The sequence below is a fragment of the Plasmodium coatneyi genome, chromosome 14 (assembly GCF_001680005.1).
Source record: "Plasmodium coatneyi strain Hackeri chromosome 14, complete sequence".
NCBI lineage: Eukaryota > Apicomplexa > Aconoidasida > Haemosporida > Plasmodiidae > Plasmodium > Plasmodium coatneyi.
Window position 1 is genome coordinate 295,036 of NC_033569.1, and position 26,586 is coordinate 321,621.

General features: G+C 43.5%; 11 protein-coding genes across 11 annotated transcripts; 4 read left to right on the top strand and 7 right to left on the bottom strand.

Annotated features, from left to right (window-relative positions):
• Positions 1-3,534: 3,534 nt before the first annotated feature.
• Positions 3,535-4,443, top strand: PCOAH_00051970 (Peptidylprolyl isomerase; the record flags this gene model as incomplete). The annotated part of the gene is made up of 1 exon (XM_020061977.1): positions 3,535-4,443. One exon carries the CDS (start codon positions 3,535-3,537, stop codon positions 4,441-4,443), a length of 909 nt encoding a protein of 302 aa, XP_019917699.1.
• A 497-nt stretch (positions 4,444-4,940) lies between these two features.
• On the bottom strand, positions 4,941-6,669 carry PCOAH_00051980 (Uncharacterized protein; the record flags this gene model as incomplete). The annotated part of the gene is made up of 2 exons (XM_020061978.1): positions 4,941-5,096; positions 5,245-6,669. 2 exons carry the CDS (start codon positions 6,667-6,669, stop codon positions 4,941-4,943), a joined length of 1,581 nt encoding a protein of 526 aa, XP_019917729.1.
• Positions 6,670-7,367: 698 nt separating this feature from the next.
• Positions 7,368-7,922, top strand: PCOAH_00051990 (Uncharacterized protein; the record flags this gene model as incomplete). Its single annotated transcript, XM_020061979.1, has 1 exon — positions 7,368-7,922. One exon carries the CDS (start codon positions 7,368-7,370, stop codon positions 7,920-7,922), a length of 555 nt encoding a protein of 184 aa, XP_019917611.1.
• Positions 7,923-8,153: 231 nt separating this feature from the next.
• PCOAH_00052000 (Uncharacterized protein) lies at positions 8,154-9,084 on the bottom strand (the record flags this gene model as incomplete). The annotated part of the gene is made up of 2 exons (XM_020061980.1): positions 8,154-8,453; positions 8,590-9,084. The coding sequence occupies 2 exons, from the start codon at positions 9,082-9,084 to the stop codon at positions 8,154-8,156; spliced, it is 795 nt and encodes a 264-aa protein (XP_019917709.1).
• A 634-nt stretch (positions 9,085-9,718) lies between these two features.
• PCOAH_00052010 (Uncharacterized protein) lies at positions 9,719-11,896 on the bottom strand (the record flags this gene model as incomplete). Its single annotated transcript, XM_020061981.1, has 6 exons — positions 9,719-9,838; positions 9,949-10,453; positions 10,603-10,670; positions 10,806-10,931; positions 11,321-11,440; positions 11,598-11,896. The coding sequence occupies 6 exons, from the start codon at positions 11,894-11,896 to the stop codon at positions 9,772-9,774; spliced, it is 1,185 nt and encodes a 394-aa protein (XP_019917586.1).
• Positions 11,897-13,625: 1,729 nt separating this feature from the next.
• On the top strand, positions 13,626-14,817 carry PCOAH_00052020 (Rac-beta serine/threonine protein kinase AGC/PKB; the record flags this gene model as incomplete). The annotated part of the gene is made up of 2 exons (XM_020061982.1): positions 13,626-14,569; positions 14,691-14,817. Coding segments are annotated over 2 exons (1,071 nt in total), but the record flags the coding sequence as incomplete, so codon positions are not given.
• A 1,949-nt stretch (positions 14,818-16,766) lies between these two features.
• PCOAH_00052030 (Uncharacterized protein) lies at positions 16,767-18,440 on the bottom strand (the record flags this gene model as incomplete). Its single annotated transcript, XM_020061983.1, has 4 exons — positions 16,767-17,172; positions 17,304-17,421; positions 17,553-17,684; positions 17,819-18,440. 4 exons carry the CDS (start codon positions 18,331-18,333, stop codon positions 17,101-17,103), a joined length of 837 nt encoding a protein of 278 aa, XP_019917830.1.
• Positions 18,441-19,439: 999 nt separating this feature from the next.
• On the bottom strand, positions 19,440-20,648 carry PCOAH_00052040 (Uncharacterized protein; the record flags this gene model as incomplete). Its single annotated transcript, XM_020061984.1, has 1 exon — positions 19,440-20,648. The coding sequence occupies one exon, from the start codon at positions 20,646-20,648 to the stop codon at positions 19,440-19,442; it is 1,209 nt and encodes a 402-aa protein (XP_019917756.1).
• Positions 20,649-21,511: 863 nt separating this feature from the next.
• Positions 21,512-21,841, bottom strand: PCOAH_00052050 (Uncharacterized protein; the record flags this gene model as incomplete). Its single annotated transcript, XM_020061985.1, has 1 exon — positions 21,512-21,841. One exon carries the CDS (start codon positions 21,839-21,841, stop codon positions 21,512-21,514), a length of 330 nt encoding a protein of 109 aa, XP_019917639.1.
• Positions 21,842-21,870: 29 nt separating this feature from the next.
• Positions 21,871-22,926, bottom strand: PCOAH_00052060 (Uncharacterized protein; the record flags this gene model as incomplete). The annotated part of the gene is made up of 1 exon (XM_020061986.1): positions 21,871-22,926. The coding sequence occupies one exon, from the start codon at positions 22,924-22,926 to the stop codon at positions 21,871-21,873; it is 1,056 nt and encodes a 351-aa protein (XP_019917570.1).
• A 1,050-nt stretch (positions 22,927-23,976) lies between these two features.
• On the top strand, positions 23,977-25,488 carry PCOAH_00052070 (Uncharacterized protein; the record flags this gene model as incomplete). The annotated part of the gene is made up of 1 exon (XM_020061987.1): positions 23,977-25,488. One exon carries the CDS (start codon positions 23,977-23,979, stop codon positions 25,486-25,488), a length of 1,512 nt encoding a protein of 503 aa, XP_019917874.1.
• Between the last annotated feature and the right edge of the window lie 1,098 nt (positions 25,489-26,586).

A 26,586-nucleotide genomic window follows, 5' to 3' on the forward strand; every position in this document is an offset into this window, starting at 1 on the left:
TCCTTAGGTCTGCCTCCACACATGAACACAAAATGCATTTGCCATTTTAGACATGCGCACGTGAAGGCGTGAATACGGGGATATTTTTAGCATGTACATACACGCGTAACTTATGCGCCAGTCCACAGGGGGGAAGGCCGCCCGACGTGTCTGTCGCACACGTTGGGTGATGTATAAGCGGATTAACACGGCGAAATAACGCAGCGGTAAAACCCAATGCGGAAGGATCGCGAGGGCGGAACGTTCAACTCGACATGAACACACAAACGGGCAAAAAAAAGCAAAACAGAAAAAACACGCAAAAACATACAAACAAAAGGAGGAGAAACAAAGCGAGCAGAAACACCAAAAAAACATCCATTTAAGCATATGCTCGAAAAATCTGTTCGCCCAATTTTTTGTGGGCAAAAGGGGAAGAATACCAAACTGGGGATGTTTTTACGCGACAGACGTATGTTCACCTTTTTTTTTTTTGCGTGCTGAGCATGCGCTGTGGGGTGTGAGGGTTTTCTAATGAGATGTCGTGCCGATGTAACGACCCAGTCGTGTAGTGGTCACGCGCCATGTGCCTGTTTGGCCAACGTCTTCCTTCTCCGCATTTTTAAAGGTCATCAATTTTGGGGATGCGACGCGGGGCATACGGGCGTTCGCATCACCTTATGTATATATGCGTAACTATGTGTATATATAGCTATGCGACAACGTACTGACCTCTGTCGTCTGTGCATGTAGGTATATTTTGGGCTGGCTTTATCCACACCTGCGTAACACATCCGTAACGGTCACGCTGCTCCTGTTTATTGCCCACGTTTGTATCTGCCCTTTAGCGACATCCGAAACGGTGCGTGTCAACTAGGCGCTGCTCCATCACGAGGGGCACTTCTCAGAGAAGAATGTGCCTACGTGGAGTTACAACTCACCAAAGGTGAAGCAACAAAAAAGGGAGTAACTGTTTCCCCACCCACGATGATGTCGTTATGAAGGGGGGGAGTAAAAACGTTGGCGTACTTTTTGCGCTTGAATAGGTGCCGCTACAGCTGTTATGTGACTTCAATGTGTGGGTTATTCGTAAAATGAGCGATATACTCCCGGCTTGTTTCCATTCGAACGTTTGCCTTTTGCATTTTTAATACTGTTGGTAAGGTTTAATGTAAAAAAGCTGTTTTTTTTTTTTTTTTTTAAAATACCTTACATGTTCAGGCGATTTTTAGCTTTTTTTTTTTTTTTTTTGCCAAAATTTTCTTGGCTGTTCATATTTTTTATCCATTAGGCTCATACGCAAAGTTGGCCAAATGTGGGGAGATTAATCCCCATCTCGTTATGTAACACAACTTTTGTCACTTCAGGGGTGGGGTGAGGTACACTCGAGCAACTTCCCCCGGGTGTGCACACGTGAATGCCCCTGGTAGGTGGGTTGTAATGGTAATATGTGTTAAACGTGAGTATGGTCTAACGTCGCACTTGCTCGGGGGCTCCGTGGAGACAGTAGGGCAGCACACCAATCGCATAAATTCTACACACCCATCCGGTGGAAACTCCGTTTGGCTGTCCACCGCCTGACTTGTTCATAACATTCTGCGAAAAATTGGGAACAACGCTGTTAGCACATTTTTGTTAACGTTTCTTTTTGTACTTTTTAAAACTCGCCCTGCTAAATTGCCATCTGTAAGGCCCAGTTTGTGTAAAATAAAAATGAGTTAAAGCGGGAGGATTTGTTTCCCCGTTCACAATATGTTAACCGTTGTCCTGTCGTTAACTGATCCCCCGCCGATGGCTTGTCTACCGCCCACCATGTTACGCAAGCGCAGAAAAGCACACGAAGAGTCCCCCCTCTTAAAACGCGTTAATCCTCATTGAGGGAGTTGCTTCCTCCGCGACATCCTATCCTGAAAACGCACGCTGGGTTAAAAAAAAGTAAGGTCAATTGTTACAGTGGCGAAAAGTTGACGTGACAAATTATTTTACATTTTCATTTAAAATGTGGAACACAAAAAGTCAGCTGTACAAGAAAATGGGCAAACATTCCAGTAAAGTGTGCATACAGAGTTCCTCCCTGGTGTATGCCAAAGGGGGGTACCCCTATTTATATGTAACGTCATCGCCCGGTCGAAGAGTAAAATTAACCCCATGGGAGGAGTAACAAAAAAAAAAAAAAAAAATTCGTCGAACCATCTCAACATTTTTACACCCCCGTATATGCTCCTCCCGTGGAGGTACTTCTCCCCATCTACACACGTTCGTCATGCACACATGTTTCCATTTTTATGATAAATAAAGGACACATAAAATGACCGCTTCAAACCAGCGCAGCGACGTGGACGTTATTTTTTCCGAGTGGTCCGTATGTTCACCAAGTGTAGTAAGTTCATCCACAAGCATGTGCAAAAAAGAAAAAAGGGTTGCTAATAGCACAACAAAGAAAGGGGTTGATAGGTCTTTCATTTTTCCCTCATCACTATGTCCCATTTGAACCAAATCATGGCAATTATTGTAAGAAAAATAAAAAAAAACACCAGCTGGAGGGTATACCAGGATCATTTAACACAAAAAAGGAAGGTTCCTCTTATTCGTTATTTTACCCCCCAGAACTTCGCCTAGAAACTCATTTCGTTGCGCCTGCCGTGGATATGTGGGTCATGCGGAGAAATGGCATCGATACGACATCGATCGACTTGGTGGCCGTCAAGGTGATTACCCCACCCGCATAATCATTATGACAGGCAGAGAGACAAATGGAAAGGATCACGAAACGGAAGAGCACGATTAAGCGAAGGAGCGAAGGCCTCCCCAACATTGTAGCGTCACGATTGGGGCACTCGCCTTCATGGCAGAACACCTATTCTGTTAAAAGCGTCCCACCAACGATTGGGCAGCACAACTGCATACATGCATAGATGTTTATGTATGCAGTGAATATGCTGCGCCTGCCCGTACACTGCACCTTTTTGCTTCTTTTTGCATGCGTTTTTTTTTTTATTTTTTTTTTCAGGATCATTTAGCTCATATCAGTGTAGCGCCCTTGACCCCCAATTAGCTACTCAGCTTCCACAGGGAACATAAAAAAGTTTCACACGTTACTTTTGCAAAACGAACTCTCCAAACGATTTTGCTTGCCATTCATATACTCCATGCTGATGATATTTTAAGGTACATCCCTCCTGCCAAAAAAAAGGAATTCCTTCCTGAGTGCACTTCTCCTCGTAGGTGAATATATATTCCACTACCCAGTGACCTTCTTTTTATTTTCTCTGCCATTCTTACCTTCGCGTAAATAACTACCTCTGTGAGGAGAACCTTCAACTGTAGATCCTCCCCAAGCCAAGAAATAGAATCGGAAGGCGCTACTAATTTGTAAAGTTCCAGAAAGCGGATCGCTTCTAGATTTTTTCATTTCCGCTTGATTCTCGTATTTTCTGTGAGCTCGCTTGACAGTTCCGCTCGGTCGAAGCGTTTGCATTAGTTTACGGTTGTAAACACGGTAAACACTACAGGTAGAGTTAACGCCACGAATAGGGCCAACAGAACCTACCCACGATGGAGCAGGAGATCCACGAACAAGTACACCTAACGGAGGACGGCGGAGTGATCAAAACGATCCTCAGGAAAGGTGAAGAAGGAGAAGAAAATGTCCCCAAGAAGGGAAACGAAGTGACGGTACACTACGTAGGAAAACTCGAAAGCAACGGAAAAGTTTTCGATTCATCTGTTGAAAGAAATGTGCCCTTCAAGTTTCACCTAGGACAAGGAGAAGTAATAAAAGGATGGGATATCTGCGTAGCGTCGATGAAAAAAAATGAAAAATGTTCAGTCCGTCTGGATAGCAAGTACGGCTACGGAGAAGAAGGATGTGGAGAAAGCATCCCTGGGAACAGTGTGTTAATATTTGAAATAGAACTGCTGAGCTTTAGAGAAGCCAAAAAAAGTATATACGATTATACGAATGAGGAGAAAATTCAGGCAGCCTTTGATTTGAAAGAACAAGGAAATGAATTTTTCAAAAAAAATGAAATAAACGAAGCTATATCCAAGTATAAGGAAGCGTTAGACTTTTTCATGCACGCAGACGATTGGGAGGGAGATTTATCTGAAAAAAAAAAAAACATCGAAATTATTTGCAACCTAAATTTGTCTACATGCTACAATAAGAATAAGGACTTCCCGAATGCCATCGCCCACGCGTCGAAGGTTTTAAAGTTTGACAAAAATAATGTTAAGGCGCTTTACAAACTGGGTGTCGCTAATATGCACTTTGGCTTTTTGGAGGTTGCCCGGGAAAATCTCTACAAAGCTGCTTCTCTAAACCCCAACAATGTGGAAATACGCAACTCCTATGACGCCTGCCTGAACAAATTGAAGGAGGCCCGCAAGAGGGACAAACTCACCTTCGGAGGAATGTTCGACAAGGGCATTCTCTACGAGGAGAAGAAGAGCAGCGCTAAGTGAAGCGGTCACATGTAGTGAAAGGGTGCATCCTAATCACATCATATGCACACATGCAGAATATGCCTGTGAAATTCCCCCATACCGCATCACACCTCATTTTTGAGACCTTTCCGATTTAAATTCACCACAGGTGGTCAGCTCCCTTGCAATTTATGATTTCGCATGGGTTAAGGAGTTTAACGAATGGGGGTGCCAACCAGTTATCATACCTCTTGTTGACGTTTTACAATGAAGCAGTCTAACTATATGTGCAAATCGATATGTGTGCAAATGAGCATGTGCACATAGTAATATATGCACGCACGCATGCAACGTTACCTTCCCATGGTAGGGGGAACTTTGCAGTGAGGCCGCTCCCAATTAGGGAAGTGCATACCCCCACGTGTATGGATAGGCATTGCTACATTTTGCCACCATCCGTGCGAACATTTTTAATAACTTTTTTTTTTAACAAGTATATATCGTTGCAAGTGTATATCGTTGCCCGCACGCACCCCCTAGGTCCACGCGATGTACGTGCCAAACAGGGGGGGCCCAATAAAAAAATAAAGCAAATTGATCAGTAGGACAAAGTTCCACTTATCTGAGTACTTGAGCTGGTAGGCGTAGTGGATGTAGAAAAGGGGGGAACTCGCTATAAGCCGCAGGATGATCTGCACAAAAAAAGGGGGGGCGAAATGATAATTGGTGAATTGGCCATGCTGAGGTGTTCTTCACCCCATTGGACAGAACACGATCACGGTCACAAGTAACGCTTCCACATTGCTACGACGTCGGTGCTTTGTTACCGCTTGTTCTCACCTCTCCGTGGGCAAAAATCAACAGGTAGAAGCATAAGACGCCCAGGTGGAGGACCTCCCCCAGGAAGGGGGTAAACAGGAAAGAAGTCTGACCCCGGGGAAATGTCCAGTTGCGAAAAAAATCATACACTGCATGAAACGACGTCAAATAAACAGGAAGTGCATACAGTATACTACCACTTGGCGATCGGAGCAATTTTAAAAACTGAACATCCCAATACTTATGCTGAATGTAGTTGTAAACAAATGGAATAGTTTTGTCGCACCATGGTCTACGTATCAGTTGGTCTGCCCCACGGGTGTACCTCCACCTGCTTGCATACTGAATAGGGTTTGCCCAAAGGGATATAGAAAAGTTGAGAAATTTTTTGTGTTCCTCTTTCCATAGTTTATCATATCCCTGCACGCAATACAAGTGGTAGGCGTAGGCTTGAAAGGTCACAAACGGTAGTACTACTAATGCTGCTTCGAGGAGGGCCTTTCCCCAGTGGAGGACAAACTGCAACAGCATTCGTTTGTTTAAGAAGTGGTTCAATATCTGCTCTCCGTCTGTTTTGCGTCGTTCCCACGGGAGTGATATCACCCCTGCACAGTGCACACAGAATGCACATGTCCTTACGGTGTGCACGAAAAGAGGTATTAAAAATAAAATTCCATTAGATCTGAAAAGGGATGCAACGGAAAAGGACAAAACTGCTAACAGTTCGAAGGGGAATCTCCCCTTGCCGAAATTCAGGGACCACTGCAAAAAGTTGAATCCCCAAATGGACAGACAGCTAAAGAAACTTTCGCTGTAAAAACTGCTCATGTGTATGCTTCCCATATTAAAGGTGAATAGAAGTGCAGCCATGAAGCTCAGACGGCGGCAGTCCTCTACACTCTTAACCTTATCCAAGTAGTTGTCCCCCTTCTTTAAACCGATACGTGATGCCCTTCCACGGAGCGACGTAAAGGCGAATAGGTACAACCCAATGACGGAAAGAACGAACAAAAAATTATTCGCAACTATACATATTAGCACGTGCATCGAGCAGGCACCCACATTGGGGAACACCCCCTCCAGCAGTCTTTTTAGGTAACCTACCACTAAAGGCAGTGCAGGAAAAAACGCATGGTTCTGCTCGTACAGGTATTCTGCCTCGTTTAATGATAACCGTAAAAAATATTCCCCATCCCAGGAAGAAAAACATTTTAAATAACTCCACAAAATCCCCTTTTCTTCATCGCACAGGAGGTCATTGCTAAATTTGTAACTGCTTATCAGTCTGGACCATAGGATGGTGTATCCTACAGTGAATGCTCTGACTATAAGAGCAATCGATGCAACGATTAGCACGTCGAAGATCACTTTGTGTTCCGTTCTGGCTGCTTCCTCCTTCTGCTCCTTCTGCTCCTGCTGGGGTTTAGCTTTCCCCTCGTCTCGCATGGTTGGGAAAAAGGTCCTCCCCAGGTGGGGAGCTCCATACAATGGGTGAAATATCGCAGTTTCGTTACGTGTGTCTTCCTCACCACCTGGCTTCCTTCATTTGCTTGCACTTATTAATCCTTCTATGGTGCGCCCAACTGGACAGCAAAAACTGCACCTCTGCAACCGCGTCGCTGCTCCAGGCACTAGCATCCCCCTTTTTTTCCTTCAAGGGCAAAGAAGCTTCACAGGAGCTACACAGAGAAGGTCCACTGCATGCCCTCTTGGTGTCTTCAAAAATGGGGAAAAGGCAAAGCGCACCGCACCGGTTTTTTCCTATGTTGGGGGGGAGAAAATCTCCCAACTGGAAAACGTCAAATGGGGAGCCGCGCGAGGGGCTAATTCGGCAGCAAAGTTGTATTACAAAAAAAAAAAAAAAAAAAATATATACGCCCCGAAGTAATCGGGCAATTTTTAAGTTCTGTTCTTTTTTTTTTTTTTTTTTCTTCTTTTTTTGGTTAACGCGCGGCTAAACGGAGTGGATCCATTTAGGAGGAGGCTCCCTAAAGTTGGATCCCTTTTAACGAAGTCGCGAAAGGAAATTGAGGAGAAAATTCCAACAGCGTTAGTAACCCGTGCATGCCAGCGATGTGGCAGCAAAGCCTTTTTTGGCAGTAAACTATCCTATGGCTAGCTGCAACTCCATTATTGTCCCGACGATGGAGGAACGGAACCAGGCGACTGAACTAGGGGGGATGACGTCGTTCACCCGGGAAGAAGAACCACACGAACGAAACAATAACGAAGTGACGCTGCTCGAAATAAAAAGGAAAGTCCAAAACGAGAAGGAGGCACAGAAGGACGACGGTAAACAAAGAAAGTTTAAAATAATTAACTACACATCCAAGGATAGTCTTGTGAGCAAAGTAGAGAAGGACTTCTTCCTTTACTTTTGTTTCCTGTGCGGTTATAATTGCCTAATTAGCGAAACAGACGTAACAGATTTGCCAAAGAGGACCACAGACGGATCGATCATATTTCCCTTTAAAAAAATTGTACACAAAAAATTTCATAAAACGAAAAAGGAACATATACTTATAAGAAGAAAGGAAGACGCGTTGGAAGTTCAATTCCGAATTCTATGCAAGGAGTGTGGGGTTCCTATTGGCTATGTCAACAGCCTGGCCGAAGATAACGCATACATTTATTACTATAACTATTCCTTTGTTCGGAGCCAGACAAAATCGAAACTTTTTAAGGACGTCTCGCTGTGAAACGGGCGTCTAAAATGTTTATATTTATATTTTTTTTTTTTTTTACAAAACGGGACAAATGGAACCCATCAATTTGGTGCATACACACTGCCCACTTTGGTCCTCCCATTCGGGCAACTTCAACAGGCTGCGCCATAATGCGCCATGTTTCACGTGATATGTTCGTTAATTCGTTTTTAGTATTTCCCTTTTTCGCCCCGGCCAAACCAACTCCACGTGCCTGGACTCGTACTACATGTCCTCTCCCCGCAGAAGGGGAAGAATGTCATACTTGCTGTCCTTCCCTTCGCGCATAAACTCGCGTTGGATGTTACTTTTCCCTCCATCCGCCTGCCTCCCTGGGGGGACACTCCGAATTGCCTGACCGGCACCCTCCCCCCCAGCCTGATACTTTTTCTCCGTCGTCGAAGTTATCATATTGCTGACGTTCGGTTCGAGATTCACGTTCATGTTGAAGAAGCCTACTTTCTGGATGGACCCTCTGACTTCATGCGGGCCTCCCTTCTTGGTCCTCGTGCTGGGCATGACAACCTGTGCGAACAGGGGGGGGAGAGAAAAAAATGGGCATGTGTCTAGTTCAGGGGTGCTCTACTACGAAGCGGTGTGATATATCCCCCATGTTATTAACGCTAATGTGGCCACTAATGTGACCACCCCGCAGCAGTACCATTTTTCCCATGGACCACGTAGTCACGCCCCCGTAAATGATCAGGATATCCCCCACCCTGAAAAAGTACTTGCAGCTTTTGAGGCTGTTCATTTGGGTCAAATTGGATGGGCCTGCCAAATTGGACGCGTTTACTCTGTTCGTCCCGATGTGAGGCTTCTTCCCCATCTCATGGGAAAACCTTGTATGTTCACTCGTGCCGCTACCCACATGGTCGTTCAGATTGAGCGGACTGCCGCTGTACCATTCCACCGCATCGTCCAGGTCATCATTGAATACGTCGACATTCTTTCTGGTGAGTTCCTCTTCTATGAGCGTGCGGGGGATACACAAAATGACCGACCCACTTATGTCTGCCACTAGGTAGTGGTATTTCACTATGTTGTTTATGTGATCTGGGGGGTCCTCTATAAACTTCACGATAAGGCACTGTATGCACAGGTTGCTCATTTGCGGCTTCAGGTCCTTTATCGGAAAAAACGTTTCATCAGACATTCTCCCACAGGTCAATAAGCATGGTACGCAAAGCTTCTTTCCCAAGCGGCTTCTTAGCCGCCTACCCAACCAATCTTTACTCAACCGTGAACACTGCCAAGATGGCTGAACAGAAAACTTTTCCGACTCACACTTCCCTACGACGGAAAACGAAAGCGGCGTCTCTGTGCTTGGCTCATTTTGGAAGGGTCCCCCATAAGTTCATATAAAAGGGGCAATTTATCTTACATAAAAAAAATTAAATAAATCAATATATGGATGAATAAATGAAAAAGCAAAAAAGAAGTTGAAGCATTCCTTCTCCCGTTCATGCACTGAGGATCCGTGCAGATGGAGCAACGGTGGGGGAGCGCATATACCGGGGAATAACTATTTTTTACTACGTAAAATGACATAGCCAAGAGGACGGTGGAAGGTGTCACATAAAACAAGGGCGAAGTTACACGGGGAGAGCAAACGGGGCAAGAAAATGGAGGGGAAAAAAAAAAAAGCCAAAAAAAAACAGCCAAAAAAAACAGCAAAAAAAAAAAAAAAAAAAAAAAAAAAAAAAAAAAAAATTGCAGCTAACTAAGTGTTTGTAAGCCAAAAATATGTACAGCTTTTTTTTTTGTTGTTTATGTGTGATCTGCCTGCGGTGAATTACAAATTGGGGGAATTTTCCCAGGAGGCGTATCCGCACGCGTGTTGTCATGTCTCCGGTATTTTTGTTATAAACAGGTGGGACAGGAACTTCAGGTTAAAGAAGAAGAAGGGCCTGAGAGGGGGTGGCGAGCGGGGCGAGTGAAAATATACACACGCGCGGTAAGAGAAGTGCATACACGTATGCACAGACACTTCATCGCACACACTGACGTGCAGTCCCACCTGTACTGCCGGTTGTTGATATTTAGGGTGTCCTCCGAAGAGCTTAGCTTCAGCTTAGACAATATTTTAAAGGACATCCACTTGAGCATATTATTGCTGGCGCTCAAATAATTTTTTAAACGCAACTGAATGATATTCTTATACTTAAAGGGCTCGCTTAGAGACTCGGGGTAACTTATTTCAATCACCTTTTCACTTTCCTTGAATGTATACTCCCCTATCCTAACCATTTTAACTAAGCCATTTTCGCTCTCCCCCTGAAATTTTACCAAAGGCTTTATCAAGTCATAACTTGGGACGGACAAATCCCAACTGCGTATTTTATTGTACGATATTTTTAGGGCTTCCAAAACTTCCTTTTTGTTCACCTCGGAACGCATAACCAGCACCTTGTTCGATTCGTTCAGGAAGAGGAGGTAGCGGAAGTAGGTCACTACGCATGGGTTGTAAATAACTCGATCTCTGTCCTTCGGGTCCAGGTGTATATTACCAATGTCCTTCAGGGCTGTCGTAGCGGGAAAAGGTGATCACTGTGGATGGCGCACAACGGTAGTATCGCTTAAACGTTCACGTGCGCGTAACTCCGTCGCAAAGTGTAACATGCGCAATTTGCTCATACGTGGGGCGTTTTTCTTCGCCTTTTCAGCCACTCACATCTTATGTACGTGACGCAGCTGATGTAGACACCGTCGTGCCGGATGCGGGGATACTCCAGCAGCAGCCTGGAGGAGGTAAAGCGGAACGGATGTGTGCAGGGTAATATTACCCATTCGGCTCGTGCGTTTTGTTCTTTTTTTTTTTTTTTTTTTTTTTTTGCATTTTTTGCGGGATTACAACTCATCTCCCCGCTGGCACACCTTTTGAAGGAATTCCCGTACGCCCTGCTCTTCTCCTCACAGTTTTGGAAGTTCCTCTCGCACAGCCGCTTATATTCGCTTTCAACCGAAACATTGGAGTGTATCTCTTTGCAGGAAAAGAGGAATCTGCATTGCAGGGTTATCGCAAAAAAAAAAAAATAACGTATGAACGGTTCATACGAAGTTGTGTTATCTCTTTTGCCTCCCCGTTTTGGTACAAGTAAAACGTAGCACTCGTTGAATGTGGCCACGCTGATGGGTCCCAAAGGACAAAACTATCCCTCTTCACACAGGTATGCGTGTGTGCAAAAGGAAATAATGTAACACGCACACATGAGGAACACGTTTACAAGAAGGTAAAACTGTGTAGGAAATTTTTAACTGTAACTCATGCATCCTATCATCCATTCATCTAAAATGCATCTCTCACATGTTGTATACATTTGTGGAGGTCACGTTCCTATGTGTGTGATGAGAACCCTCTTTTGACATGACGTGGATGACACTGTGCTAACCTATGGAGGGAGTAAAAATCCAGGAACTTTATAATGCCAAAAAAGTTTTCTGTTAATATATTAATCATGTAGGTATTTTGCTCCCTCTGGGTGGTTTCTTCTACAGGTGTATTTTTATCACTGCATTTTGAAAAGGTGGGGAATGGGATGAAGCGTATTGGCAGTAGGGGAAAAATGCGTAAAAAAATGGTGTATTAAAATGGAAAGGGAACTGTAGCCGCAGATATATGGTAGACAGAATGGATTGCCATCCCTATATTAGAGCATCCAAAAGTACCTGCTCTCACCGTTGTCGTCGACATATATTTTGAGAACATTTGGATAGAGCTTAACAGCTTCTTGGTAAAATTTTGTAGCCTTCAAATAATTTTCATCACGCTCATGGTTTAATGCTTGCAGGAATAATTGTTTTGCTTTTTCCTTTTTTGAGTTTATGCAATTTGTAGACTTATCGGGGGGCTGTTTCGTTTCTTCGAACATTTCTCTAATTTGTGTGGGGGGGTACTTAAAACGGGGGAAAAAGACACAATTTGGCGGAACGTTGGTGCAACGTGGGTAGGGCGTGTCCCAGATCATCTGTGTCCACCGGAGGGACACATGCCAAGACGCCTTACCAAATTGACAGATTTAATACGTTTAAAATGAAAAAGGAAAAAAGATCAAGAAGACACTGTGCTCGAAGACTAACAAGGTGCGTTTTGCAAGGAGGGGCTCCTTTGAGCATGTGCAAATCCGCACTTTTATATCCTACACGTGTATGCTACGAATGTATGCTGGCGCGTGCACCCCTACATACATGTCGGAGTTATTATCTACATAAGGCACGTTGTGGACATGTGCGCAAGGAAAACACCCCAAAGGCATGCGCGTAAAAAAAAAAAAAAAAAAAAAAAAAAACGCAAAAAAATTTTGCAACACCAAAAAATGATTTTTCGCCAAAAATGAAAAAAACGCAAAAGGTCAAAAAATCACTGAGCCTACTTCACCAAATGGGGCTTCAAAAACGGTTTGCATTTATGTGATCTAAAAGGGTGAGTGAATTAAAAGGGGAAAAAAAAAAAAAAAAAAAAAGGAGGCAGTAAAACTCCGCAGCATGCTTATTCCCCCGTGAAAGGTTCAAAAAAAAAAAAAAAAAGTCAAAAAGGGCACATTGTCAAAGTGTAAAAATAGGTGTTATAATGAGAAGGGCACGCGAAAGGACCAGTTGTATATTCGCCATACACATGTGCCTTCACCTGTTAGCACATAAGTATGCAGTACGCCCGCACACCTCCCCCCAGCTCGTGTGTGCGTGTACATGCCTCCTTACATGCATAAAAATTTGCCCATTCAGACCTGCGGGAAAAAAGCCAAATGTGCATTTTCGCGTGTGCATGAGTTTGTTTCCAATTTGCTTCTTCCATTTTGTTTGTTTCTTCATACATTTTGCTTGCTTGTCCATCCATTTGTGTTTCCAACAAATTTGCAAAAAAGTACCCACACAAAAAATGTACACCTTCATTAATTTTCGCTTCATCCGTTTATATGTTCCTCACATCCCTTTAATTCCCCACCTTCCTCCGTCGTCAACATCACCTCGAACGTTGAGACCAACTTTAGCCGCAGCTTTAACGTTATGGCTTAACTCTTTCATTCCCACGATTGCCTCCATTTCCCTTCACGTCCTGCACAGTTCTCACGCCGACCGTGAGTCTGTTCCCCACATTTGTCATACTCACCTGCCGGAGTGTACTGCCCTCCTCACCGCTTTTTTTTTTTTTTTTTTTTTTTTTTATTTACCCATTTTGGCTGTTTTGACCGCGTCGATTTTTTCGGCTACATGGCATAAACGTGTAACACAGGTGAAAATAAACGAAAGTTATTTCACCAATTCTTCTGGCACAATTTTGGCAAAAGCTACATTAAGCTTTTAACCTTATCATAATGTCCAATTCGTTTTCATGTTTGTGACTCAAACCATTGAGCGTTAATTTTTTTTAAAAAAAAAAGTGTAGCTTCGGTTGGGATATCCCCCCTACCGCCTGTATGTTTGCTCCAGTTTGAAGAGTCAACGAGTTGTTCATACTTCGCATACTTGTTCATTTAAAAGAATAAAACAGAGGAAAAGCAATTGTTCCATTTGGAGCGTATGCCCGATTGAAAATTTCCCCAATTTGTATGCGAGTATTCCTGTCCCTTTTGCACACCCCCCCTATGTCCTGTACCGTTACGTACATACACAAAGAATTGCAGCGAAGAGGCATGCAACACCTTCGTACGAACAAGCACACACACACAACGCATAGAATGACCAATCCCCCCCAAAATGAGCCACATAAAGTTTTTTAAATATTTCTCGGAAAAGAATAGGCAGAACAACAACGCCCCCCCGGAGAGCTCCTCCGGCATGTCATTTCACAAAAAGAGGTTTCGAAAATATTTAAACTTTTTAATCACCAGAAATAAGGGGAAAAGCAAAAAAATAATTACCAATAGGAAGAACAACCTTGAGAAGGAAGAGCAAAAGGAAGGACAAAAGAATGGCTGCATCCCCCCAATTGAAAACAACAATACGCAAGAAAAATCCATCCAAATGGACAAAAATGGAAAACATGCAAGTAGTGCAAATAGTGCGAATAGTGCAAACAGTGCCAACATTTTAAAGAAGAAAAATTTGAATGACATTTTCTCGCCAAGCAAAAACTTCAAAATTAGTAAACACAGCAACTGCCTTGTGAACAAAGGACGGGCGCGCCATACTATAGAGTGGACGAAATTATTTAAACTAAATTACGATTATCACAACAAAAGAAGGGGGCATTTATTCAAGATCCCATTTTTAAAGAGAAATAAATGCGAAAATGAGGAAATGGAAGACTTTATGCATATGAACACTACTGCAGGACTTGAATTTTCGACGGATGCCCAAATGAACAATTATAAAAATCAGGTAGACAAATATGCCAGTGCACATTCGCATGGAAATTGGAATTTTTGCAAAATGTACTCCAAGGGGGATAATTTTAAAAATTCGAAAAATATGTATGGAGATAATGGGGACATGTTTTCCAATAACATGTACTTTTATGCAAAGATAATGTTGGAGGAGGAAGAAGATCGGAGGGAGTTGCACAAGCAGAAGTCGGCCACTCAAGCTAAGAAGAACGAAGGTGGCAAATCGCCCAAGTTCAAGGGGTTCAAATCCAACTACTGGACCTTCAGGAGAAGCGCGAAGAACAGGCCCCGCGGGGAGGAAGAGACCCACCAAGGGTTAGAAAAAAATGCACACATATGTGCCGGTTTCCAGCGCGGCAGGACATCACCCATGTTGTGTGCAACTTTTTCGTTCGTGTGCCCTCATTTGGATTTACTTTCTTTTTTACCACTGCAGGGACGACCTCGCCGCGAACCCCAACGGAGGCGCATGCAACAAGGACAACGTGGCAAACATGATAAACAACACCCCCATCAACAAGAAGGACAAGAGCAGCCAGGTCTTCAAGCTGAACGACGACTGTCTGTTCCTGCACGATGAGTACGAGAAGCAAAAGAAGTGGAGGTTCAGAAAAACCCTATCCCTATCCTATGGAAGAAGAAAAAAATCACTCAAGCCAGACAACTTCACCTTCTTAAAGGTAATCGGCAGGGGCTCATACGGAAAAGTGCTACTTGTAAGGCATACCCAAAATAACAAACTTTACGCCATGAAGATACTCAGGAAGGAAAACATAATTTCACGAAATCAACTGGAACATACAAAAATCGAAAGGAATGTGTTAAAGTGTGTCTCTCATCCGTTTATTGTAAAATTGTACTACGCTTTCCAGACCTACAAGAAGTTGTATTTCATATTGGAATACTGTCCCGGAGGGGAATTATTTTTTCACCTATCCAAAATGAAAGAGCTTCCCGAAGAAGCGGCCATCTTCTACATAGCGGAAATCATCCTAGCTTTGGAATACTTACACAAGCGAAACATAATTTATAGGGATGTGAAACCAGAAAATGTGTTACTCGACGAAATGGGTCATATAAGGCTAACCGATTTTGGCCTATCCAAGGAAGGAATTTCTGATAATAACTCTGCCACGTCGTTGTGTGGTACCCCCGAATATTTAGCTCCAGAAATTATAGACCAATGTGGACATGGGAAAGCTGTGGACTGGTGGAGCCTGGGTATCATGCTGTACGAAATGTTAACTGGAAGATTACCGTTTAATAGCTCCAGTAGAGCTGACCTGTTCGAAAGTATTAAACACGAAACGTTGAGGTACCCCTGCTTTTTATCACCCGATGCAGTAGATTTGTTAAAGAAATTATTTGAAAAAGATCCCAAGAAAAGATTAGGCTCAGGAGCTACCGACGCGGAAGAAATTAAGAATCATCCTTTTTTTAAAAATGTCAACTGGTCTGATGTGCTCAACAAGAAGGTCAAACCACCTTTTAAACCCCCCCTGTTTGACCAAATGGACGTTCAAAATTTCGATAAGGAGTTTTTGTGCATGCCACTGAGGTACTCTGACAAGTTTGACAGCAACCCGATTGCCCTCAAGGCGCAGAAGAGCTACATGATCAAGGACTTCAACTACAGTTTGTATGACTAATGGGTGGGGATGCGCAAGCAGATATATGCATGGCGCGACCCCCTACGTTGCTACATGGTTAGCCATTTCGCCATCTTGTCAAATAGCTAGCCAGATAGACAACTAGCCAGCTAGCCATTTTGTTTCAGAAAAAAATGTGCAAAAGTGGTAAAAAAAAAATATGAACATTTTTTTAAAATAGCTCAAATGTTCATATTTTTTAAGTGCAAATGTTACGATTGGTGCGTTTTGCACACACACACCCATTTGCGATTTTGCTTCTGTGTAGCGTTTCACGGCTGGGAAGCACCCATATTAGTTACTCCCCTGTTTCGTTTAATGCTTACATGTTTTACTCCTTTTAAGTGGCCATCCTGTATTATGTTAATTTTTCGTTCTTTTATTTTTTGGTAAGTTCACTGCGCATGGCCACAGAGAACCGTGCCCATCTGGACACGAATTTCCCTGCGGGGTGTGTCTGTTTTTGTTTGGCTGACAAGCGCTTTGTTTGTTTGTATAATTGGTGTGCCCATGATTTGTGAGCCCCATGGGGCGTTCTCTTACATGTCGTATTTTTAAGAAGAAAGTTCCCGCTTTCGAATGTGTATGTTTATGTGATGATCCCCGTAATTCCCCACACCCCTGCGTATTACTTTTTCATTCGTTGGCTTATTCAAGTATGTATGCATGACGTGCCAGTGCTGTTGTACACGCAACATGTTGGACGCGTCCTTCGCATGCATAAATGAAGGTTTTCTTTTCCTTTTCATGACGTTTCCAAGAGGTAACAACATAATGGTATATTCGAGGCAATGTGCCTTTTTTTTTAATTTTTTTTTTCCGTATACCCTATTTTTTGTTACATTCAACTTTTTTTTTTTTTTAAATTAAACTTAAAATGTTAAAAAAGTGAAAAAGTTTTTCGCTTACATGTGCGACGACGTATGTGTGTTCCATACGTATGTGCCCTGCCAAATGTAAGTGCATTGTCATGCGAACATCTCTTACATTTGTACACATATACACATGTGCACATCCACACGGATGGACAAAAAAGCTAAACTGTCAAGTGGAACCCCTTAGAAACAAAATTAACTAAAAAGCTGTTCCTCTTTGTGTTTAAAAAAAAACTTAAAAAGTATTTTAATGAATGAACGACATCCACCTTGATGAGGGGCGGGGACGGAGTTCCACTAAAAAGGAGCCACTCGCAGATGGCTAGTAAAATTTCTTTACAAGCTCCACCACTTCTTCAATGTTGTTGTTCTTTACAGATCCGCTGCAAATTTCCTGCAAGGAGGGGTGTACGGGTGGGGAAAAAAAAGGCATATGTGGATAGTATGTGGCACGCACTGATACCCCTCAAACAGTAAACTAATGCATCCATTGTGATGTATATACCATGGCGAAACGCTACTTACCGTATGACATGGCGCCTTTTCAAATCGAAAGAATTCCGAGTTGGTGCCCATTAAACATTCCGTCTCGTCGTTGTAGTCATCATCCAGGCTGTTATATTTGGACATTTTTAAAATTTCGCTGCAAGGGGTGTGTTTAAGGGAAATAAAATGTGTGCCTAATAATCTGTTTGGATAATTTGAGGAATCGCGCGTTTGTATGATGGGGTCCGCAACAAGGCGATATATTTATCGCATCATTTTCTTCCTTACATTTCCCTTTCCAGGTCCTCCTTAATGACTTGCTTCGGGCGCGAGTTGCACAAGTCCGTCTTGTTGCAAAATATGATGAGGGGGATTTGCTTTTTCACGACAACTTTGTTTGTGTACAGCTCGAAGAGTTTCCTACAGGGGGGATAGAAGCGGTTTTCGGTGGTTTTCAATTCATTGCACCGTTTCACGTCGGTCTGCCATTGGCGGTTGAAGGGTGCCCACATGGAGGGTAGTATGTAGTACACTCGCGCATTTATGCTCCTTACTCCGCAACGACTTTGAGGGCCTGTCGATCCGAGCAGTCCAAAATGTAGATGATAACATTGGTGATGTTGAAATATTTATTCATCCCGAAGGACAGTTTGGGGTGGCCAGGGAAGTCCACAAAACGAATGCACTTCTTCCAATTGTTACTTTTCAAATTTATGAACGCTACATTTTCTTTCATAGAAGGAACTGTTGTACATAATTTGTCTGTTCTTAATTTGAAGAGAAAAGTCGTCTTCCCACTGTCACATGGACCCAACAGTAAAACTATTTTGTTCGGTTTGGATTCTTTAAAAAAAATGCTAAACAGTATTACGATGAGGTAAAAGAGAAATGCCAGTCCGAACAGCATAGAAATTATAAAAAGCAGGTTGTGAAATTCGTTTAGGTTTATGCTAAATTTCATTTGGTAGGAACTGATTTTTTGGATAACTTCCTTCAGCGCCATCATCAAGACGTCCATTTTGCCGGTTGGCGGTTCCTGGTTGACCGCTTCCACGTTTACCCCTTCCATTGTGTGCCGCTTTGCAAATCTCTAACTAGCTAAACTGATACAAATACTACCAAGTGCGTGTTCACCCGTTTGCGCTTGGCACAATACGACCCCTTCGACGTGTCTCCTTTCCGCTTCGCCAGTAGCGTCAACATGTGGCTCTGCCTTGGGTCCTCCTCCCTCCCTGCGTTGCTAAGTGGAAGCCAAATAATGTCACCTTGGAATAGTCACCAGGGTTCGCATATCCAGGGAGTTAGCCTCTTTTCACCCCAGCGGGATGCAATATCATCACTCAGGAGCAACCCCCGATGGCGTACTTGTGATTTTTCCCTCCTAGCAGAATGCTGCCACTCGTATGAGCGGTTTCGCAGGAAGGCCAAAAAGGGGAATAATGGGAGAACAAAAAAGGTACATACAGAGTGGCAATAAAGAGGTCACAAAATGGGCGCAAAAAAAAATTATATATCTCATATAGCCGTAGGGGTAGCACTGTTACGGCTGTAGCCACATGGCAAAGGAGGAATAACGATACGCAGTTACGCAGTTATGCGGTTTGCTACACGATGGTCAATATCCCTATGGTTATCTTGCAGCCCCTTGGAAATTCCCACCAGGGGCACAGGTTAAAGTCGTTCCACCGCCAGGGTGAAAAGATCAGAGTTGGTAAAATTAAGCACCACGTAAGGGACATACAAATTAAAAAAAAAAATAATAAATTAAAAAAAAAAAAAAAAACATGCACGATAATCGTTTTGTCAATTTTGCAAATGTCGCTTCATCACAATGGAGAGAACATAAATTAGCAACGATGCGTTTGTGCATTTTACGCACCCATTCAATTTTTGTAAAATGTTCTTCCGTTCGTGTACTGTATAAAATGTTGCGTGTAAATAAGTGGCTCCCCTATCCCCATAACTGTGTGACTTTTGAAGCAGCTCCTTTTCGCCTGAACGTTTGTCATCACAATACTCTACATGGAAAAACTGTTGTCACGTCAAAATTAGGCAACAAGTTCCATTGTATGTATATATGCGGGGGGGAATTTTCGCGTTCCCTTTTTTTCTCTTCCTTTTTATGTATTTTCCGGGAAGACCCATTTCGCCCAAACTGGAATATGCACCCCCGAGTTATCCCTTCACCCAAGCCAGCTTGTCATCCGTCATGGAGCGCCGAACGATGTTACTCTTCCAGTGCTGATTTTTAAAGCCAATGGTTTTAAGAGACACAGTAGATGGTGTGAATTTAATTAACACATAATTTTCTTGGAGGTCATCCGATATAAGGTAGGACCATCGGTCCGTCCAAATTACGTTCCGTATGACTTCATTTTCTATAATCGAAGCAGACCCCGTCAAAGTAACATACACGTTTTTCGCGTCATCCGAGTAAAGCAGACTTACCAATTCGTTTCTATTTTTTAGAAAATTGTAAATGTCCGTATTTTTGGAGACGCAGAAGTAGAGGTAGTTCAGGGGAAACTCCCTGGTAGACTTCACGTTCATTACTCTCTGCATTAGTGGCTTATTTAGTGAGAGAACTATTTTAGTTAAATCATTCGTTTGGGTTGAACGGGGGTGTGTGGGGGTCTCCTCATGGCTTCCTCCGTTGGCCCCTTCGTGGTGATCCCCCGGGGGGGCCAATTCTGCCTTCACAACATCTGTTGCGTTTGTCGCGTCTGTCACGTCTGTTGTGCCTGTCGTGTCTGCCCCTGCCCGCTCGTAGTTCACCTCAGACTCCTCCGGCCCCAGGGGGTCCACGAAGAAAGTTTTAATTTCCTCACCCTCCCTGTACATACAGAAACATTTCGAATCCCCCCTTATGAGTTTTAGGGCCTCTTTTATTATATCATCTGATGAGTCAAATGTGAGGTTGAGCTCCGCCAATTTGACGCTCTCTATATACTTAAATAAATACATGAGGCCCACGATGGGGATGCTTTGGAAGGCTATAAAAATGAACAGCCTTTTAAACTTCCCTCTTTTATTCTTATACTCGTTTTGGTTACTTCCCCTTGGTGGTTCATTCTGGTTGTTCCCCCCGGAGTAGTCACTTTCTTTCACGTCTTTTGTCCACCCCCTCCCCATCAGCTGGGGGTCCTTATCCGTTTTTAGGATTTCTTCAATCTCATTCTTTATGATGTCACTCTTTTCGCTTTTAAAAAGAAATCCCCTTCGTTGTACATTCGCTAAGCATATTATGTTCTGCCGATGTGACAGGGTGCATAGGATCCTCCTTAGGTGACTGTTCCGTATTATGTCCACTTGGCTCGTTACGTGGATTTCCCCCCTCAGCATTCCACTCCACCTCGTTGTGACTGCCCTCTGTAGGTTATTCATTGTGTGCGTGGTTAAACGGGGGACCTTTCTTCATACGAATGGGCATACATATGGTACATACACTTGCATATAGGTACATCCATTTGTCATAACAGCGATGCATGCTTGTGGGGAGGAGTAACCCATATACATTCATAGCGTGTGCTCCACCCCCCTACAGAAGAGCAAAATACACAACGTGTAGGTGAACATATGTTCTTATGTAGGTTGGCGTATTCTCCCTTCCGACGTGTGGCTTTTGCCTACAACGCTGGGGGGGACGTGCCTTGGGGGGACCCCTGCTAAGTCCCCGCCCGATGGCATGCTGCGCCGATGAAAAGGAATCCACCTATCAGTTTACGCCCCTTCCACATAGCGGAAGAAAAAAAAATTCAACAAAGCTGCTAACCCGACTACAACGTGTGAAGCCTTTTTATATTTTTACAAATTTTCGTCACTCCTTCGCAGTTGTTGTTTGTTTAAAAAAATAGGCCAACTGCGAAGGAAATTTCTCCTCCACTTTGTAATTTTTGCCCCGGTATAGAGTGGCTTTTAAAAAAAAAAAAAAGTGCAAATTGGGAACGACAAACGTGTAGGGTGTAGGGGAAAAATGCCAATCACGTGACAGAAACTCAACGGGAAAAAATCAACGCGCACAACAAACGCTAGATGTGCCTCATCCGGTTCATAATTTCTATGCCTGCCGTGGTAAGAATTCTCCCCATTAATCCTGTTAAATGTGCTAAGGGGGCGTCACGAACAGTATTGGCAACAAAAAAAAATTAAGTAAACCCGTAAGGCGGCCGGCGTAGTATGCTGGGCACATGGCCACAGTACGGGCCACATCACCACATGATTGCGTGATTACCGATTAATCACCCCCTTCACAAGTCCGATACATTGTTGAGGTAGGCCAATTTGTCCCGATGTTGCTTCAGTTTGAGCGCCTCGAATCTCCTCTTTTCAAAACCATTTCCCCGCACAATGCCATCCCACCTGTAACCGGCAAGAATGTTGAACCTGTTATAGGGAGACTGATATCGACACATGGCCTTCTCTGGCTGTTCCTTCGTCTGGTCCAAATATTTATTCATGGGATCCTCCTTCCTCTTCGCCTTCCTTAACTCTACGTCGTAATCCGAGTCGTAGTCATAATTTACAATATTTTTTTTTTTTACCAATTTATCATTTTCCTCCAAAACTTTTTTTCTCATTTCTTTTTGAATCAGTCCACTTCCCCATTCTAGTTCTTTGGTGTCCTTATTTTTTTTTTTTTTTTTTTTTTTCCTTTTTCATCGTCTTGGTGTTCGTCTTCTTCTCCTTTTTTTCCACTTCTTCTATACTTGGCATTCATATCTACCTTTTGTTTGCTGATCCATTCCTCCCTCGAGATGATTTTCCCCCCTTTGTCTCTATATATGGTGGATTCCACGTTTTGATTTTTGCTTCCTTCGGGGGATCTTCCTGCTTGTTTTTTTTTGCCTTTCCCCGAAGATGGCGGGGATTCCCTATCGTCACTTGCGTCGTTACTGTCTTCACTGTCATGCTTCGAACTGGACACAGACCGGGATCGCTTCCCCCCTGCGTGGCTTCGTAACCTCCTTGGGGGAGACAAATCAGAGTCACTCCCACTGTCACTACGACTTCTTCCCCTTCTACTTTTTAACCTCCTCGGGGGAGACAAATCAGAGTCACTCCCACTTCCATCACGACTTCTTATTCCAGCACTTTTTAACCTCCTCGGGGGAGACAAATCAGAGTCACTACTATTACTATGACTGTCTCTTCTGCCACCCCTTGGCTTATCCCCCCTTGCGCGACGCCCTCCTCCATCTGCATCCCTGGAAAAGTCACTACTTTGGGAATCCCCCCCAGACGGTTCATCACTCTTGTTGCTGCTTCCACCAGTAGATCCTCCTCTTTGTCCTCCCCGACTGCATCTATCACCTCCTCTTCTTAACTTCTTAACACTTTTCCTGCACGCCTCTTCCCTCGTTTCTTCAATTAACTTCCCTGTTGTAAGCTCCCCCTTCAAACTTAAAAAAATTTTTTTTTTGCTTTCCTTTGATATGTTCACAATTTCTGTGTTATTATCTGCTGTGATGACAATGGGGACGTCGGAACTGTCGTCGGAGTCCACCACAAAAGGGTCATCTTCCAACGGGGGGTCATCTCCTATGTGTGAATGGAATTTCCTGTCCTCTTCTTCACTGTCATATATTTTTACACTACTCTTTTTATGCCGTTTGTCCTTTTTGGTTTCCTTCCCCAGGTACCTTTTTCGCAAATATTCATCCATTGTTTACCCATAGGGGGGTGCACAGGTGGATGCACATGCGATGCGCCCCCTACTACGGAAGCAGCGCCTATGAGAATACACATTCGCTCAGGCAGTGTTTTTGCCACCTTTGCGAAACTGAGCAGGACCTGTTAAACACAAGGTGTCACCTAGGAGGGGGAAAACAATTTCTGTTTTTCCTGCCCCAATGGATAGATTATGGCTGCCCCTGGGTTAGAATGTCCACTCCATTTTAGCTCTCCTTTGAAGTGAAAAATGGGGGAAAGCGCCTATGGATGTGTGAGGGGGCTCCTTATACTTACTAAGATTAGCCCCTCGTTCTCCTCAATTTCGTCTATCCTTCAATTATAATTTCACCAACAGTGTAAATGCTTAGGCCGCCCTTTTTACTTTTACGTGTGGGCAATTCTCTCTCCTCCAACCCTACATTTGTAGTTTATTTCTATTTTATTACTAGCTATTATGGCTAGTTTTTTTTTTTTTTTTTTTTTTTTTTTTCTCTCCCTTTTTGGGGTCCCTATAATAAGTGGGAAATAAAAAAAAAAACTATAGGGAGGGGGATACCAAAATGGCCAGTTTGACTCTTGCCTGTTACTCAGCAATGAAGTATCGAGGTAACGATGAGGCCAACTGCGCAACGGCGAAAGGACAAAATTGCCACAGAGGATGATCCTGCTTCGCGTCCTCCAAATGGTACAAAGGGGAAAAATGAACTGTTCTTAATTTTATTATTTATTTATTTTTTTTTTTTTTTCCACTTTGGCAACGTAGCGACGGAGTTTAGGTTCCTCCCACATGGTAAAATCACTGTTCGCACGTTTTGCCAATCCGAACGGGTAAGGAAAATATCCCAGGGCAGCACCTTTGGGGCCGATGACGTGGCCCTAACATTATGCTCAGGGGCACTACTCCATTTGGAATAGAAAACCCAAGTGAGGTAAATCAAGCAACCCCTCTCCTGGCGACGAAACAACATGTTCTCCATTCCGTTGAATCTACATGTGGGGGAACGCACATGATGTAGAGACCCCTCAAGTTTAGAAAACCAACATGGTAAAAATGAGATTCAACAGACAGAGCTGCCGCCAACACGGGTTATTAGCACAAGTGAGATTCTTCGCACACGCAAAATTCGAGAAAAACACGAAATTCGGTGAAGAGTTACTTAAGTACCACCACGAGCAGTACGTGGATAAGGCCCACACGAGACCAGACTTATATTTAAAGGGCAACGAAAATAAGCATGCCCATGATAACAGGTTAAGGAGGAACATCCCCTTCGTTTACAGTAATGAAGTAAAAAATATATCAGAACTGAAAGGTAATCCACTTACCCTTGTTAACGTGAAGAACGAAAATGATGAATCCTTTGGGGTGGCTACATTCAATCCTTATGCGCTAATTACGGCCAGGATAATAAGTACCAATGCGCTTTTTTCCGTTAACGTGAATTTTTTTGTGGAACGGATGAAGAAAGCTTTGGCGTGGCGTTCAAAATTGGTTGAGGGGGGCAAGCGTGCCAACTGGTGGGGAGGCCTCAGCACGGGTGAACAACACAAAACGGGTGAACAACATAAAACGGGTGAAGTAGCCACAGGGGGGATTTCCCCCATGGATGCGCTTCCCCAAAGTCAAAGTGGTACCCCCCACGAAGTGCCCCTCCTTCCCAACGAAACGTCCTACAGACTGATCAATGGAGAGGGAGACAACATCCCTGGACTCATCATCGACCGATACCATGATTACGTCTCCATTCAACACTTAACCCTCGGAATGGAATTACTAGCTGCAACCATTAACGAAGCTGTCATGGAAGTGTTAAATCCGAAGGCTATTCTATTTAGGAATGACAATAAAGAAAGGTTAAATGAGAGGTTACATATTTACAAAAAAATTGTTTACGGAAAATTACCCGAACAAGTCATGTTAAAAGAGAATGATTGCTTTTTTTTTATTGATATGTTGAACTCACCAAACACAGGATGGTTTCACAACAGAAGACACTTAAGACAACTTATATCCGACTATGCATATGGTAAAAAAGTTCTGGACCTGTTTTCCTATGTAGGATGCTTTGGCATTCAGTGCGCAAAAAAAGGAAAAGCTAAAAAAGTGCTGTGTGTAGAAAAGGATGGCAAATTTACCCAGCTAGCTAAAGAATCAGCTTACCTGAACAATCTCACAAATAAAGACATTGAATTTGTTTGCTCCGATGCAATCACCTTTTTACAAAACTGCAAAGAACTCTTCGATATTGTTATTTTGGATCCACCCAATTTAATTCCCAAGTCGAAGTTTATCTCATCAGGGGGTGAAAGATACGTCCAGCTTATCAGCTTAGCAAAAAATTGTGTCTCCTCTAACGGTTTAATGGTAATAATTTTTTCCACCAAATTATGTTCCTATCAAGACCACATAAACATCATTAATGAGTCTTTTGTAGATTCGAATAGATCTGTTAAGATTGTTGGCCAAGGCCGTGGGTCTCCTGACCACCCAGCTAATTTGTCCCTCTACCAATTCGCGGACTTCTACTGGTTCCTCCTCCAGCTGAGCCCCTGAAGGGGCAGAAGCGGGATCGCTTATACCACGCAGTATGAGCCGCGTATCACCCGTCTAATGGAAGCGAGCACACACCCTGGTTAACTGCCCCCACACGTGAGGCACCTCCAGCCAAGGGACCCCTACTCGGTCGACATCCTGGTGCACCAAACGAGTACGCCTTTTTTTCACATTCTTCCCCCTTTCACAAATTAAACCTTTTCAGACGGGGGGGAGGAGACACCTTTTCTACGTTTACTCACTACTCCAGTACTACACTGTTACAGTTTTCCCTTCACGTGCACCGTTGCTAATGCGTCATTGTTTTAGTTCCCTGTTTGCGCGTTTTTCGTTGGCCACATGATTAGCGTGCAGACCTTTAATCATTGTTGCCACATCAATCAGTGCGCCAAAATTGACCAACTTGCTAACAGTCCTTTCTACGACGTCCAACTCCCTGACATTGTTGAAACGAGAGTCGGGTGGACAGCGTAGAAAAGGCCACGCTGTCGTTCCCCTCTTCATAGCCCCCCACAAGCAGTATTGTTTATGATCAAATTTGATGGAAAAAGGGGCAAAAAAGTTCGCCTCCAGAAGGTATCATTTTTTTCTTTCCCTTTTTCCAATTTTGCACGCTACGCGTAGCGAAGGTTCGGGGCACATACACGGACGGATAACTCAACAAAAATGAATCTTGAAAAAAAAAAAAAAAAGAACACATGGATGATAACTTTTAATTCTTTTCCTTAAAAAAAAAATGCGTAAAAAAAGCAATTCAGACGCATGGAAGAATGAGTTGTAGCACGGAAGGACACGCATGACTTGCATGTGATATATGAAAGCTCCGCTACGGTTCAAAACAATGCAATGACGCAGCGTCAAACGAATTAAACCAAATGGGCAGCATAAGGGCTCGCCATTCTTCCTTTGCGCAGATGTAGTTTTGGCGCAGGTTATTTAAAAGAAGTGCTGGTCATGGAACAAACGAAAAAAATGGTGAATGTTGAGGTTGCAGATGGAGATGAATAAGTAGAGGGATAGTGAGAATGGGCTAGCACTAGACTAACAGGAACACTGCGATGAAGGCAGACGCGCTTCTCGACAGACGTCGTTCCGGAC